The following is a 17,288-nucleotide window of genomic DNA, read 5'->3' as shown; positions in this document are numbered from 1 at the left end:
TAAAAAAAAATTGAAATAGATAAATCTAGATAATATAGGAGAACATATATGGTGCCAGCCCTAGAACAAACCAAGGTTACAAGGGAAAGATAAATTTGGATAGTATGAAGCAAGATATTGCTGCCATAAAAATGATCCCAAAAATACATAGAAAACTAGTAACTTTTCTTCATTCATAATGATCCCAAAAATACAGTGCTTGCAGCATTATTCAGCCCTATAACAACGCTCTAATTTACCCAAAAAAAAAAAACAAAATTAGAGCATTACATCCTCAATCATTGTTCAGAAAACTAACATATCTCTAATCATCTTATCAAAAGATTAAAGATAGCAACCAAGTGACACAACACAAGGTTGCCCCAAACAAGAGGATGTCTAATTCATTTGCTGGGCAAGCTATCTAAATTTCCATTTCAACAACTAATTTCCACTTTCTTTACCTGAATTGTTCTTGATCCTTTGTGAAGACCTTGTTGGTGTTGCAGCCTTGTCTCTTGATGCCCTGGAAGGCTGTACAGGCCTTGAACTGATGCTGGTAGATGTAGCTTGTACAGGCCTTGGTCCTGTACTTGTAGTACTAGACTTTGGAGGCCTTCCTCTTGCATGTTTGTTTGCATCAAGCCTTGCTGCCCTCAAGTTAGCCATCTTTTTCTGGACACACATTCATTTAGAGGCATATGATCGAGTCAAGATAGCTCATTACAGCAAAGATATACAAAACAATTACACAATAAAGTGGAGTATTACCCTTTGATACTCAAACCTCTCCTTGGCTTTTTGCCTCAGCTCATTTGCAGTCATGGGTGCTTTCTTCCCTTTCTTTGACTGCAGCAATTAAGCAACAATCATATTAAATGACATAAATTTGATCAGCATAAATGTCAAAACACATTACAAAGCAGAATCTTAAATCTTACCATATTTTGGGAACTTTCTCCTCCATTAGTGTTAAGCCTCTTCTTCTTATCACTAGCAGCAGTAGTCTTCTTTCCCTTACTTGGCAAATGCCGTTGGCAGGTTTTCATATTGTGACCTTTTTTGCCACAATTGCTACACTTAAGGGATCTTTCTATCCTTCCAATTTTGCCAGCACCATTGATGACCACCTCTGAAGCATCCTTAATCCTTTTCGTCTTTGGCCTACCGGGCTGCCTTGTATATTGTGGAGGTAGGATACTTGGACCTTCACCCTTGGACCACATGTCCATGCTATTAATAGGCTGTATAGGGTTGCTGTAAATTCTCATATATGTCTTCTTGAGATAGCAAGGTGCAACAAAGTCATCTGGTTCCTGCCTCATGCCATTAATTGCACAAATGGCATGCTTGCATGGGATTCCAGTTAGGTCCCATCTTCGGCAACTGCATGTCCTCAAACCAATGTCGACAACATTCTTCGTGCCTTCAATATTCTCAATCTCAGCTTGGCCGGCACCATTGAATGTTGGGATGCAGTCCTCTGCTGCCTTCACTTTATTCTTCTCAATGATGTTCCTTATTTTGGGGCATAAATTTCCATGGTATGCCTCCATTTTATCCCTTCTCTTATGAATCCTCCTCATTAGCTTCAGCCTTATCTCTTCCAACATAGTCACAGGTGGCTTACACCTTGCATCTCGGATCAATCCATTGAAACTCTCACAACCATTGTTAATGAGCATGTCACAATCATAACCAGCAGGGAAATATGCCCTGGACCAATGTTTAGGGGGCCTCTCGGGCCCTGCAAAACAAAACAAAAAATTCATACATTAAAAGTAAGAACCATGTAGTGAAAAAGTGAGAACCATTTAGTGAAAAAGTACTGTAAATGATTTACCTTTCAACCATTTATAAGCATCCTCGTCAAGGGACTTCAGCTCCTCCATCTCCTTCTCAAAATAAGGCAAGGTTGTTGCCTTTGCACACTTCCACATCTGATCCTTCATAACTTTTCCATGAAACTTCTTGGTGAAGTTAGTCCACAAATGCCTTGCACAAAACCTGATCTGTGCAGATGGAACAACCTCTTCTAATGCAGGTTTCAAACCTTTTTGCTTATCACTTATGAATATCCAGCCTCTACCATTATTCCCACAGCTCAAATCCTTGCACAACAACTCCAAAAACCATATCCAAGAGTCTTTTGTCTCCAGCTCAACCATTGCATAAGCCATTACCCATGAAGTGTTATTAGCATCAATACCTACAGCAGTTAGGAGTTGGCCACCAAAACAAGTCTTCAAATGAGCTCCATCCAATCCAATCAATGATCTACAGCCAGCCTTAAAACCATTCTTCAGAGCTCCCAAGCAAATGTATAGCCTCTTGAAAACAGGTGCCTTGTCTGAGTTATTGAACTCACATTTCAGGTCAACTGTGGTTGCTGGATCAACCCTTTGAAGTTCTCTTCCATAATCAGCCAGCCTTGCATATTGCTCCTTAATTGATTCTTCAACCTCTAACAAGGCAGCTCTCTTTGCTCTATAGGCCATACTGTTTGAAACTCCTGCCCTAATGCTTGTCGACATCGTCTTAGCTAAATTCTCTACACAATCAAACAAGAAGAATCAGTTAAAAATGTGAAACATAAACAACACTTAAGAGGAAAAATAACTTCAGAATATATACCTGGTCTTATGTCTTCATTTAGGGCAATTTGATCCTTGAACTTGGCTGTTAAGTATCTCTGCCTCACCATGGCGTTGTTAAACTTCCTTGTGCACTTATGCATGGGATTATACTTCTTTATCATCAATGTGTCTTGACGACGCTAAAAGTAAGCGCGCAATTTAACCCTGCAAAATGTAGTTGTCAGTATAGAATAAGTAGGGATCGTTCTAGCCGGGGATTGAGGGTACACCTGTAATTGCAAAAATAAGTAAAGAATTAATAAAAGTAAAAAGTATTATTTACAAAAATAAAACAAAGAATAAAAATATATACAAATTAACATAAAAAGGGGGTTTAGAATTAAAATTAAAAATTAAAATAAATAAAATAAAGAAAATGTAAAAACACATATACAAGGGTGGAACGCAAGGAACAAAGATCAAAACCACAATCATATGAATGAAATCCGATTACAATTCCTATAGTTGATTATCTATGTCATGAGAAAGAAGTTGACCATGTGAAACGTTAGAAAGCAAACGATTTCCCATATTTTACTTTCCTTGAATATTTAATCTAAGTGAAAGCACCTAAATTAAACCTATTGAACATGCAATCATAGTCTAGAAAGCTAGCTACTCAAGAACACATTCAATGCATGAAGAACAAAGAAAGGATGTCAACCAAAGTGCACAACCTAGTATGAGAAAGCTCATCTATTTGCAATCATCCTTAATTGATTTCGACTTTTGTCCAAAGCCTTTACTACTTAAATCTAGCTTCAATTACATGTATATATCCTAAGTTGGCCACCAAAGAACACATACATATAAAAGTTTTCTGTAATCCAAAATCAATCAAGCAATCTCACATAAGCAACATATAAATCAACATAAAGAAATCACAAATTTATTTCAAAACATATAAACGGGCTTTAAACTTTGCCCTTAACGTCATGTTAACTAGAATCCATAACTCTACGAATCAAACAAAGGAAAAGAAAAAAAGTTTGAAATACACCATGAAAGATGGATGACAATCCTTGAGACGAAGAACTTGAAGATCCTTGAAAGCAAGCAATCTTCTAGGGACGACACAAGGATGGATGGTGGATAGGATCTTGATGTATTGCATGACTTCTTCTCCTCCTTGGTTGAGATGCAGAGCTTCTGAAGACTAGAGAATGGAGAGAATTTTTCTAATGTTTATTTTCTGAGGGAGCGAGGTGTGTTGTGTTGTGGTGTTTTGGTGTGTAGAATTGTGTAGAGAATGCTCCTATTTATAGGAGGATGGCAACTTAGTCTCCAAGTCTTCAAGATTGATCCACACAGCATTAACCAATCAGATAATGCCACGTCAGCTCTGCTATGTCATCCAACCAATCAAAAAGCTCCAAAATCAATCCCTAACATATTGTTGCTGATTTTCCCAAGATTTTATGTGATTTTTCTCTTAATTTTAAGCCAAAATACTCTTGAGTGAAAGTAGGAATGAACCTGGACTTGTTTTAGATATTTGCTCCCTTAAATCTCTCCATGGCTTTATCCTTAACATCCTCCCCTTGATTTTCTCTTGATTTTCACATTAAAATTGCAGATTTTATTCTCTAATTTCAGCCAACATATCTTGAGGGAATTAAGGAACGAATCTGGACTTGTTTTGAGCCTTTTCTTGTTGCACAATCCCTTGAAACTCTCCCTTAATATTCTCCTTGATTTCCTATGCAAAAATCAGATTTAATCTCCCATAATATCTTCAAGCCATGTGATCTCCTAATGCTTTCAGGTTTCCTAGCCTCATCAGGATTCCTGCGTTGACTGGGATTCCTAGTTGGACTAGGAATACTCCATTTCTTCATTTCAGCTCATTTTTGCATCCCTTCTGCCTTTAAGCTCATTTCTTCTCCATTTATTCGATGTACCTAGAAAATAGAAACTAAATTAAAAATGATTAAGTAAAGGAAATAACTAAGCAAAATATGAGGAAATAATTATTAAAACGTCGCATAAAAATGCTCCTATCAAATTCCCTCACACTTAGCTTTTGCTAGTCCCATAGCAAATTCAAAACAAAGACACAAACTTAGACTCAATGACTCATGAAATACACTAAGTATAGAAAATGTAAAAGACTCAAGGACACTTAACTCAAAAACTACTAAGCCTTCCAACTATTTTTCTCAGAAATCTCTTACTTTCATAGCACCAAGATTAGCACTCAACCACAAATCAATGTTTAGGCATTCGAGAGTTAATTAAAACACATAATCAACATATACACAAGTAGGACTTGGTTGTGACAATGGTGATGGGGTGGAGCTCAGCATGTTTCAGACAAGTATGATTCATATCCTCACAAGGTATATCCACTCTTTCTTCTCTCAGATGTATGGCAATGCTTAAAAGCTTATAATCACTCAATTATATGTGAGAGAAAATATTTTGAGGCAATCAAATAGCTCACATATATAAGAAACGAAAAGCACTTTGTGAATATAATTTTTTTTCAAAAGATCTCATGAAAGATATCAACTACTTGCACGAATAGACCCAAGCCATAGGTTCAACTCTTGTAACTCATCTCCACAGATCAAAGGTTGTCCCATCTTAAGGATCAAGAAGGTCTTACTAAGGGTTGTAATGGGGTCAAGGCTCAAGGTTTTAAGAAACAAAGGGATAGGGATTTAACAAAGTGTCCTAAAAACCTAGTAGAGCTCATGTAGATGTAGAGATCGAGACTTCTAGAAATCTACCAAGGCATTGTAAGGAAATTAATGTTATTTAAGTTGTGATTTGTGTGATGTGATTTTTGGTTGATGTTGATTTGGGGAGCAGGGTGGCTCCAGGAGAATAAGGATGGGGGATTTAGAAGTGTAAATATGCTTTCTACAGGTTTTGGGTAGTCCATTTTAGGGGAAGTTCCGCCAAATTTTGGTAGAATTTCTTCTAAGGTGGGCCCCGCAGGGCCACTTCGGATTTTGGGGTGAAATTCGGGGCGGGTCTTGTCAGTTGGTATCAGAGCATTAGGTTGTCTGATTCTGTAGACCATTTTCTATCTTGTCACCTTATATGCTTGATGTTACACAGTACCTCCCGAGTGATGGCCCGATTGCAGCGGTTCCCCATCGTTTACTCTTCGGTGCTGATGTATTCATTAAGTGTGTAAGGTGCATGTCTAGATGATGTTCCTTTAGGTGCTATGCCTCTTGTACGCCGACCTCCTAGGGTTTTCGTTACATAGCGGATTAGTCGCATGTTTTGCACATTTCCCTACTGATGGTAGAGTAAGACTACTCTACAATTTAGAGTTGTGCTACGAAGTATGATTTATGATTCGAGGAAATGTTGTGGTTATTTCTTCCTCGATGCTAGTAAGTTTGTTGGAGTTGGGTTTAAGGTGTGAGAACGGAGTTCGATTCCGTGCTTAAGTGAATGAGACGAGCGACTATAGCATTGGGTCGTCTCCGAATACCTAGAATCATAATGATTATTTGAAGTGAGACTAATAGTAATAGTGGTTCTGACTTTGAACCGAGTTTCGGGGAATGTATCACATAGACGTGGTTGGTGTTGTGAGCATCATTTTGGAATTCACAAAGGGAATCGGATTGGAAATTTCTCCATTTGGACACCTTGGTCTGTTGACCTGACCATGACTTGTGGACATATTTTTGTTCAAGTGAAGGAAATTGATTTTTTGTGGCTTTTTGTGTTATGAGTTGGTTTTCTTAAGTTTTGGATCGTAGTGAGTATGGAGATGTATAGAAGTGAGTTTTTAAAGTCGTTTTGTGTTTTAAGTTTAAGTAGGCGGGACGCTTAAAGTTTTTCAATGGAGTTTGGTTTTGATTGGTAAAATTGAGAGGATTAGAACCAACTCTTTGTAAATGATATTGTATGAGAGTGTATGTCTTTGGTTATTGATTTTAGGTGAAATGGTTTAACGCAATTTCAGGGATTGACGGTAGTGACACTGTTGGGTATCCATAGTGGTTCAAGCGAATTAGTATGTGATACAGAGTTTGATTAGATTTCTGAATTGTGATGTCATAGGAATTGAAATGTAGTAAGTTCTTGAAGGAGCAATTTATAGATTGAATGGTTGAGATTTTATAAGAGTAGTAAGTAGAGTAACTCTAAGGACATGGGTTTTCCCAGTTGACTCAAGAAGTATTTCAGGTCATAGTTTGGTAAGAGTTTTAAGTGATATTTTGAGTCAAACCCCTTATAGGTTGAACTTGGATTTTGATTGAAAGTGTGGTGGGACCACTGTCTGATCATGATATCGCTGGGAGTGATACATGATGTTGGACGGGTGTCCTTCATCTTAAAACTGGTGTTGTGTCAGGGGAGGATGAAGCGTGTAGCGAAATTTGGAAGTTGGAACCGATTAAAAGCACAAAAGGGAGTATTGAGATTTTGAAAGGTTTCAGAAATCAAGAACATTCGGATCGTCTTACGACGGTTGCCATCACTTTTATCGCGTATGAAGGTACTATTAAGTGTCAATGGATATCCATTTGGGTGAAAATTGTTGAACTTGGGATCAAGAAATAGTCGTAGTGACCCCACGGGGTGTCCATAGTAATTCAAGTGGAAGTGCTAGGTGATGTGGTTATGATCTTAATTTAAAATCTTTGAGTTATAGCGAAGGTTTGGTAGCAGTTGTCCTTGCGGGGCGACGATAGTCAACAAGTTTCGATTAGTCTTCTGGGGATTATTTTATGATGGATTTCTCGATTAGTCTTCTGGGGGTTATGAAAGAATTTATTTCCTGCTTGTGGATTACGTCGTTGCTTCAATAGCTCTTTTTCTTAATTCACGAGTTGATTTTCTTCCCTGCAGCTTTTGGGGTGCTTTACGTTCACGTAACACGATGTGCCTTTGCTTACTTATCAAACCATTTACAGGTTGCTTCGAACATAAGGTTTTCAGTCACGAATGGAGGTAAACTTTTCTTTTGGGATGTTTGAGTTTGGCGGGGTTGCTATGGAATCGATCAAATTATTATGACTGGAAAGGTTTCAGTTTGAGAATCATTCATTTCAAGTATTGAGTTTCTAATCTAGTTGGTCAACTCTTGGATCAGATTTGGAACATCTACTAGTGTTGTTGGAGACATCGTAGTCCTTAAAGGGGTACATACAAGGTTTGAGAAAATTTTCCCCAATGTCGTATCTGTAATGGAATTGTCATGAGGTTTTGTCAGACGGTTGGAGATGTTTCTACTTGGGGCTAGTGAAGTAGTTATAAGAGAGAGTTTTCCCTAACTGATTAAGAAAGCTATTTTATTTTGGACTGATCAAATTCGAGTCTAGTATCTGATAATTCAGATTATGGTGCTCTCGGTAGTCATAATTACCTGAGTATATGAATTAAGATTAACATTTGGGGGCAATAGAGATCAACGAGAACGACATGGATTCAGCTAGATTTCATATCTATGACTATTAAAGAAGCCTCGGCTAAGAACAATTTGAGTGTGATGCATCTTCTTCCGGATATGTTCGCTGAGCTGGAGTAGAGTTAGTAGTTATAATTCTTGCTTGCACTGGATTTCTGAGGACGTGGTACATGACATGGTAGTTAAGTGAGTACCAACTTGTGAGAATTATTAGCAGCTTTGATCGGAGGCATTGGTAAATAGTAAATTTCTTGTGACACATTTGATTTAGAAAAGTTTTCCACATTATTGTACTTATAAAAGTTTTTGAGGAAGCTATTATATGTGTAGCCAGTAAGGTAGCTATCAGATGAGTTTTCTTAGTCGACTCAAAATGTCATCTCATGGCTGGATCAATGATTTTTAGGCAGGTATCAGAGTAGCGCAGCGGAAGTGTAGTGGCCCCATGACCTACATGATTAAGAACTTACAGGTTAGTTCGAGGCTGACCTTTATTATGCTTGACAACTAAGGGACTTTTACGTAAATGACATTCGATTAGAAATTTAAGCACAAACAACTCAGGGAGGAAGTGCTGTTTTGTGGTAGCTAAGGAAGTTATTTGTCCTGGAATTGCCGATTAGCAATGTCGACTCTCTTGTGTTTATCATAATGTTGTTGGTGACCGGGTTGAATCTTCACCGAACGATTTTTATGAAAAGTTACGAATGCTATATTTTTTTAACAGGGTGGTTTGTGACGTCAATATCAGGTGTCGTCTGAGCTAACCATTGAAATGAATTTTTCTCTTACACTGGAATTCATGTGCTTGCAAGTATATGGTGCAACATGGTTCAGCTAGTCAAGTGATTTGACTTTGGACATTGATAATTTTGGATTATAAGCATGTCTTCATTGCTTTTGTAGTGGGGGATCATAAGAGTTTCTGTTGGTTGTTGATTTGAGGTTACGAAAAGGAAAGCTTAATCTAAGGAATAGTTTATAAGTCTTGAGATTGTGGTATTCTGAATCAATTAGCGTGCCTTTTCTTTTCTAACCGGCTTGAAATTTCGAGGGCGAAATTTTTATAAGGAGGGGAGAATGTAACGTCCCGTATCTTAATTTACCCGTTTACTAGTCATTTGGATGGTAAACGATAACTATTTTCACTTTTTACTTTGTTTCGATACTTTTAGTGACCCTAAAAGTCGACTTTTTTTTCGGATAAGAATTTGAGAAAGTTTTCTTCATGAAAGTTGTAGAGGACGTTAAATCGAGCGCGTGCATATGTGGTACGTAAAAATCGGAGTTCGTATGCGAAAGTTATAAGGGAAAGATTAAAGTTACTGTTTATGGTTACTGTTTACGGTAACTTTCTATATATATGGAAAGTTACTGTGGTAGGTTTCCATTTTCGGATTTTCTCTCTCCTTCCCTCTTCCCTCTTCCCTTCGATTTGCCGTCGTCCGGCCACCAATTGGCGAGACACCGGCGGCTGCCGACTCGCCTCCTCCTCCTTCACATGCTGGTGGTCGTGGGTCGTCGCGATTTGGCCGGAGAAGCATGAATTGAAGCTTGGAAATTTACTGTAGCAATTCGGAAGTTTCGTCGATTTCCGGCGGTTTCGACCGTCTCCGGCCACCAAACCAGCGTCGAAGGTGCGGTTTTTTCCAAGGATCATTTTCCCCCTAGCCTTGAGCCACGATTTGCAGTGTAGAGGGAGAATCAATCAAAACCCGATCCTAGGGCTTTGAATTTTCTAGAAATTTTTCACTGGCCGAATTGGAGCTCTTCAAAGTAAAATTGGAACTTGTTGTAGTTGAGAAAAATGTTAAGTTTGTTGAGTAGATGTTGTGGCTGAAATTTGGTGGCCGGTGGCGCGTGGGCCCCACGTGCCGTTACTGTGGGTGGCGCGTGGAGGCGCGTAAGGCAGGCTTTTGGTTTCGGTTTTTAGCCTATTTAATCCTATAATTGTTGTAGAGCTTGTATATGAAATTTGGTGAATTTTGGAGAAGGTTGGAATTAATTATGAATTTTTGAAGTTTAGGGTTTCGATTATCGAATTACGAGAATCCGACCGTCGGATATCTCTCGGTTCTGCCTTGGAACCTTTAAATTAACGAATTGGTATTAGTGGTATAATTTGGGTTGAATCCGAGAAGAAGTGGAGATGTAATTATAAGGAATTGATCTTAGGAATCATATTAAGTTGTTGAATAGTACCGGGTGACGTACCGATCAATTGCTCGACGAAGGAACTCGCATGCGTAATCACCTGAATAGTACTGTGAGTGGACTTTTATTTTTAAAGAATGATGCATGCATTTATTTTTCCCGAAATAATAATTTATTTATCATTTTATTATCGAGCATAATATTTTGCCTTGGATTATAATTTTGGCATTGTTTTTCCATATGAATTTCAAATACGAATCTATTATGCTCAGATTTGGATTTTATGATTTGTTTTCGGAATATGATTAAATTTTCGGAGATTAATTATAATTTATTTTCAATTATGATTCGGGAATGGATTTTGAGCATTTGATAAGTATCTCCGATATATGGTTTTTATTTGAAATCATGATTTAAGTGATTTTCGACGAATTACTTTCCGAGGTGATTTCCGGAATTTATTAATATATTTTATTTGTCGATATTGAGATTTTTTGGAATATTTTTTGAAAATGGGATTTTCGATTGAATTATTTTATCGATTATTTCTTGCCTAATGGTTTATGAATTCTAGAATATTTTGGCGTGCGGGGCCACGTCATTGGAGTATATATTTTCTTGAGATTTTCCGAGTATGGATGGGATTCATACTCGTGTTTTGTTGCGAGGTTGGGGAAGCCTTACTGATTTACTGGTTTTCGATTGTTTTTCCTCACCATACTCGGGTCATTCGATTAGGTCTCCTCCTCACTTACTTTGTGTTTGTGAGTGGCAGTTGAGGTAGCTTATTCTCCTCCTCACTTACTTTGTGTTTGTGAGTGGCAGTCGAGGTGATTTATTCTCCTCCTCACGTGAGTGGTAGTCGAGATTATTAGTTCTCCTCCTCACACAATCTATGTGTGAGTGGCAGTCTTGGGTAGGTAGAGCCTGAGGGGCTCCTTTACCAGTATGGTGAAATCTCTTCCCCATATCCTTTTATTTGTTACTTGACTAGCGGGGCTAGTCCAATTCTCTTAGCCAGCGGGGATTGATATGTTTTCACGAGACTCCGAGTTTTAAAGACATACGTTTTATAAACGTTGCATGCATCGAAGTTTTACGAATTTAAATTCGTGGGGAAGTAATACAACTTGCTTTATTTAAAATTATTTATTTAGTCGTTTATTTTTTTTTTGTCCACTCACTCTAACGTGTTTTTTTCAATTACTTTCCCCTGGGCCCTTCGGTTTCAAATGCCCAGTTTGCAGACGAAATTAGTTGAGGTCGGGCGTACATTGGGGTTGAGGCATAGTCAACAGCTTGGCTTCCGCGTTTTTATTTGATTTAGGTTTTCCTTGATTACCCTTGCTGTTAGAATTGCTCTGATTACCTAAGGAAATTAATGTTATTTAAGTTGTGATTTGTGTTATGTGATTTTTGGTTGATGTTGATTTGGGGAGCAGGGTGGCTCCAGGAGAATAAGGATGGGGGATTTAGAAGTGTAAATATGCTTTCTACAGGTTTTGGGTAGTCCATTTTAGGGGAAGTTCCGCCAAATTTTTGGTAGAATTTCTTCTAAGGTGGGCCCCGCAGGGCCACTTCGGATTTTGGGGTGAAATCCGGGGCGGGTCCTGTCAAACCCTATAACTCAAAACCCTAAAACTAATACCAAATCCTTTATCAAGAGCTCAGAGAAAAACCTAGAAACCCCGAAAAGTTTAAAAGCCCAAAAATTTTACCAAACCGTAGAACTAGAAACAATCAAAAACTCGAAAATAGGAAGTAAACTAGTTCGAATTGAAATTATATGGTTCAAAACATAATTAGAACTCACAATATTGTGGGATTTCATCCTTGCTGCCTTCTACAACTAGAGGAACCCACAAATCATCGTCCGCCATCCCAGCCACTGCCACCTCAATCTATTGGCCCCAAAAACCTTCGATTCGACTCAGATTTTCACTATCGTACTCGATGATGATCGATTCAAGAGACGAGGTATGAGATTATGGTAGTTGATTATCGGGATTAAGATGCAGCAGTGCTTTAGGACTGATTTTGAATTTTTAGGGTTTTTTGGGAGAAAATGGTTTACGGGGTCGGGCAAAACGGGGTTGAATTCGAGTTGGGGCATTTCCGACATTTTACCGTCCAATTGGTTTACGTGGAGCTGAGTCCTGTCAGAACGTTTGCCACGTCAGCCAACAAACGGATCCGTCAGACGAAATGGACCTTAAGTGTGAGAAATGAGAGATTAGGGACTATCCTGTTTAATTTTAAATGTTAGGGACTAAACTGTTTTTCATGTCAAAGTTTGAGGAGTAACAAGTATTTAGTCCTAATTATAAGCACAAATTAAATATAATCTACATAACAATATGGATTAAATTCTGCTTACTACCTTGTATTTTCAAGGGTTCATCAGTTTAGTCCCTACAATTCTAATTTAATTAGAAAAGTCCTTGCACTCTCCAATTTCATCAAATCGATCCAATCCGTCACTATTCTGTCAATTTTCGCTGTTAAAATGCTGTCGTGGGACCTTCTCACAAGGACAATTCCTAAACTAACCATCGCTAGGCAGCCCGCCAACGCGTTAGTGTTGTGAATGCAGATGGGTAGTTTGGAAATTTTCCCCGAAAATTGACGGAGTGGTGACGGATTTGATCGATTTGATGAAATTAGAGAGTGCAAAGACTTTTCTAATTAAATTAGAAGTGCAGGGACTAAACTGATTAACCCTTGAAAGTACAGGGTAGTAAGCAGAATTTAGTCCTAACAATATTATACAAAATAAAAAAATCACATTGCATTTTAAAATAAATTTTTCTTTGAAAAAATACTCACTTGATCTTGAAGATTGGCTCCACTTTGGTTCCTCCTCTCGGCACGTTTGATGCAAGAGTGTCATTTGTTCATTTGAGGAAAAATATATCTTTGCCACTGATATTTGCAACTCTCCCACGTCCTTTCTACCAAAACAGTAACTTGGATCTCCATGAATTTTTGTTGGACTTACGTCCAAAGACAATCTTTCGATTGACTTGTACCATTGATAGAATTTTGGGATACTTTCACGAAAGCAACGGTGAGTGCTTCATCTTCCAACAGTGCCTAATTCACACTTCTTCTCGACGAACTAGCCATTTTTGATAAAGAAAAAATAAATGAGAGATTAAGAATAAGGAGAAAATGAAAGATTGAGAATAGAGAGATATATATTAGGAAGTAGAAGGAAGATGTGAAAAAATAAGGTTGAGGTGATATGTATTTATAGTGTTAAAAAAAAAACAAAAACCAACTGCTAGATGACGTCAATGTAAAAAATAAAAAATAAAAAACAATGGCTAGATTACGTCAGCACAACTAGAATTTGTTGACGTCATCTGGCTATTGGTAGCCATCAGATTATAAGAAGCCCATTAATATGGATCATTGATTTAAAACTTTGAATGTACACTCACACATGCATGCAAAATTTATCTCCTCACATGGGCCTCCCCACTTTCTGATCCAATTTTTTTTAAGGCCTTCTCCTACCGAAAGGGCTAAAAAAAACCACTTTACTGTGGTGACCCGAGAGAGGGGTCCCACAGCGCCGCGACCCCGAGCCAATGAGAAATCGACATGTCACGATTGACATCCCGATAACTCATCAACCCGAAATCGCAAGGCCTTTTGGGTTCAGACTGTTGGTTTACAAAACACTTTCTTGGACAAATCACTCTAGCAACCAAACAACATATTTTTTAAAGGCGGAATTTAAAGTGGGCTAAAGGATTTGGGCCTACAATAGGAGCCCAATTTGGGAAATAACAAATCACTAAGTAAATACAAGTATGGGAGACGCGCCCCAGGGTTACGGGTCTCCCGGAATTTTTGTAAATAAGCGAATAGGAAACAAATCAATAAATAAAAAGTAAATAAATAAGTTACTTTAAAATCCGATAAAGGACCAAAACCTTCTTTTGATAAAGTCAAGAAGAATATGCCAAGCCGAGCCATGTGCCTCCCCTGTACGCTCCCCGACCACATGCTCAAACCAGCACACTATTGTAGGGTTGAGCTTTCGTCCTCGCATGCCCAATAAGGGCCGACCCAACCATGCTAGGTTTGAAAAATAATATACTTGAAAATATCTACTACATAATATTGTGCACGTTTATCGAAAAATACTTTAAGAAAAGTGGAAACTACAAACATTTGTTTTCTTTCATAAAACATATGCAGTATGCTTCACACACTTGGAGCTCCGAGATACTTACCTGCCGGCTAAAATAAAACAAATCGGTGACCGACCTGGTTCGTCCTGAGAGAACCGGCCAACTACTCTGTAGTCCGTATGACTACAAGTAGCGAAAGTGTCCATTTCCTGGCTCTGAGTCTCCTATGACTGGTTCACTGTCTATATTTATCTTTCCTCGACAAACATAGGAGCACAGCCCCCTCCGGAGGTTCACGGTTATCGACACCGTGGGATCCCTAGGAATCTACGCGTCTAGGTCCCATTCACTTTCAGGTCACAAGTACAAACATACAAGGGCACAGTATCTCAACATGCAAGTCTTGCCTCGGTTTTCGCAATTAGCAATTATCAGTTCTGAAAACACATGTATCACGAGGCATCGACTAATGAACAGCCAAAATCGTACTTGCAGGCAACATACTATCTTAGTATAGCATTCCACATATACTGAAAAGCCTCTAACAAGGAAGGGACAGCTCACCCTACCTGGAATTGGAGTGCTTGCCCACATTCGGGTTCGTTCCTGACTTTCGATCCTTTATCCAAATCCAAGTGCACACGCTCGGGTCCTTTATAATAAAATTAAACCAATGAGTAACATGACGTCACTATAACCAATTAACCGAGCAACCAAAGCATTCATTCAATTCTCTTTAGGTCCATCGAATTATCCTTTAACATAAAATCTACTATCCATTCCCAAATAATCCAAATGATATAGCATTTGAATCATTTAGGATATGGTGATTATGCTTAGCAGTTTGACTTCATTTCTTTAACCTTTTTACTTTAGAAAAACAATTCACAATTTCCATTCCCGAAGAATTCACTTAGCGTAGAAAGCTCATTCGGGATATGGTGATCGTACTTCTTTCCTTAATGTAATTCGGGTCAACCAAGTTGACATTTTTACTTAGTCTTTAAACCTTAAGCAAATAAATAGTAATTACCATTCCCAAATGATAACATTTTTACGATAACTTCGGGATATGGCGACACTAGAATATTCCGATTTTTAACCTTATTTCAAGAACGTTAATCCAATATCCTAATTTAGCTCAATCAAATAAAATCCACCATGCATGTTCTTGACCAACTGCTTCTCAATATTAAAATCAACCACAACATTTAGTTCACTTCATAAAATTGATCCGATCTCAATTACCAATCTGTTTAAGCCTTTACCCAAAGTAAAAGTCATCTTAAATCAACCTCTATTTAATCCATTTTCCAACCATTTAATATCATGCTCACCAACTCACGCTTAACTTACTCTTATTACCCATTTCAACAATTTCAATCGTGAGTCACAATACCAAGACTTAACCGAGTCACATAGTTGCTACTAATAATTTCACACATTAACCATACTCATTCATCGATCAAACAACAGATTACAACCACAATAGTTTCACCAAATAGCAGATTCAAAACCCGGACCCTTACCAATTCTTCTTTTCCAAACTGAAAGCTAATTCCAATTGCTGCAATCCACCACCCATAGTCGTGTAAACACCTAACCAATACCAGATCATTAATAACCAACCCTTAACCATTTCGGTATCCCAAAACAGAACCTGTACATGGTTCTTACCTTTTCCAGTTTCAATTGAAATTGACCCAGCAGTCTCCTCTCTTCTCCAAATTCTCTCAGAATGCAGAAGTCCATCCAATCCTCAATTTCAAATTAAATGGCAGTGGGTTAGGGTTTCTAATCCAAATCGAAATTGGATGTGTGAATTGATGGAGGGTACGATAATTACCTAATCGAGAAGGCCTGAAGATCCAGTGATTATGAACGGCGGAGCCACGGTGGTCGACGCGCCAGCGGCGGCGCGTGTAGCGCGTGTGGCAGCTCTGGTCGGAATTGGAGGTCAGAACTAGGGGATTTGGAGGATTATGAGGTGCTGATTCTATCCTTGGAGGTGGTTTTGATCGATTTAGACTGGAGGTCGTTAAACGAAGACATGCAGAGCTACGATTTCCAGTGAGCTCGTGCGGCGTTTTCCGGCGTTGGAGTTTGAGGCCAAGGTTCCGGTTCTGCTTTATAGGACATGATTCTTCGAATCATGGTAGTGAGGGTTTGAATCGAAGGCTGGAAATCAAGGGATTAAGGCAGCAGCAGCGTCGCTGCTTTGGTGGTCGCGGATGGAGGCCGGAGGCGGTGCATGTGGGTGGTGAGGCTCGGGCTTGGGTCAGATTTAGGAGCTGGTTCGAAGGGTGGTGGCGGTTTTGTAAGATAGTGGCCGGAGATGGGGTTTTCCGGTGATGGCAGAGAGAGGACGAGAGGGAGAGAGAGATCGGGGAGAGAGAGTGATGCGGCTGCAAGGGAGAAATGAGAGTTTTGGTTTTTTAGGGTTTCCAAGTTTTCTATTTATACTAGTGTATGTGAAACGACGATTTTACCCCTGCGACGAATTACAAGATTCTCTTAGCTGATTGCTTTCGGTTTCGGGCTCGTAAATTTTCTTTTACTCGTTTTTCGTCGGAAACTTCCTAAGTTAGTTCTCGACCTCGTCCTAAACCTAAAACTCGATTTCGTTAGAACTAAAAATTAAAATCGTCACTACAAGTCTACAACTCAATTCGCCTTCTTTTCAAATTTTCTTCGACGATCTTTGCTTCAATGAACTTTAGTAACCTTCTAGGCCCAAATGAAAGAAATCTCGGCCCAAACCTAAATCATAAAGCCCAATAGGTGGTCTCGACACCAAAAACTATTTCCAAAGTCAATTCATTCACTTGTATCACCTTGCGAAAATCTTATTGGCGAAAAATTAGCTTTTAAAATTAAACAAAATTTTCGAGGGCTCACACTGGGGCTAAATTTTAGCCCTGAATTATTTACTATTCATCGATGTGACATCAACCGTCTCCAACCGGTCAAAGCAAAATTATAACCCTAAAATATATT

General features: G+C 38.7%; 1 protein-coding gene across 6 annotated transcripts; it reads right to left on the bottom strand.

Moving 5' to 3' along the window:
• Positions 1 to 144: 144 nt before the first annotated feature.
• Positions 145 to 16,704, bottom strand: LOC133728728 (uncharacterized). Of its 6 annotated transcripts, none has more exons than XM_062156159.1 (11): positions 15,969 to 16,704; positions 15,821 to 15,890; positions 14,861 to 14,943; positions 12,976 to 13,267; positions 11,963 to 12,360; positions 3,616 to 4,516; positions 2,614 to 2,845; positions 1,823 to 2,530; positions 921 to 1,726; positions 751 to 828; positions 145 to 654 (listed from the first exon to the last, which is right to left on the bottom strand). In XM_062156159.1, the coding sequence occupies exons 7-11, from the start codon at positions 2,735 to 2,737 to the stop codon at positions 424 to 426; spliced, it is 1,947 nt and encodes a 648-aa protein (XP_062012143.1). In that variant the 5' UTR covers positions 2,738 to 2,845; positions 3,616 to 4,516; positions 11,963 to 12,360; positions 12,976 to 13,267; positions 14,861 to 14,943; positions 15,821 to 15,890; positions 15,969 to 16,704; the 3' UTR covers positions 145 to 423. The 6 variants fall into 6 exon arrangements, with proteins under 6 accessions (XP_062012143.1, XP_062012146.1, XP_062012144.1 ...); XM_062156162.1 differs by having other exon boundaries at positions 11,963 to 12,305; XM_062156160.1 differs by lacking the exon at positions 11,963 to 12,360 and having other exon boundaries at positions 3,616 to 4,530.
• Between the last annotated feature and the right edge of the window lie 584 nt (positions 16,705 to 17,288).

The sequence above is a fragment of the Rosa rugosa genome, chromosome 2 (genome assembly GCF_958449725.1).
Source record: "Rosa rugosa chromosome 2, drRosRugo1.1, whole genome shotgun sequence".
NCBI classification, from domain to species: domain Eukaryota; kingdom Viridiplantae; phylum Streptophyta; class Magnoliopsida; order Rosales; family Rosaceae; genus Rosa; species Rosa rugosa.
This window is presented reverse-complemented; position numbering and strand designations above follow the sequence as displayed.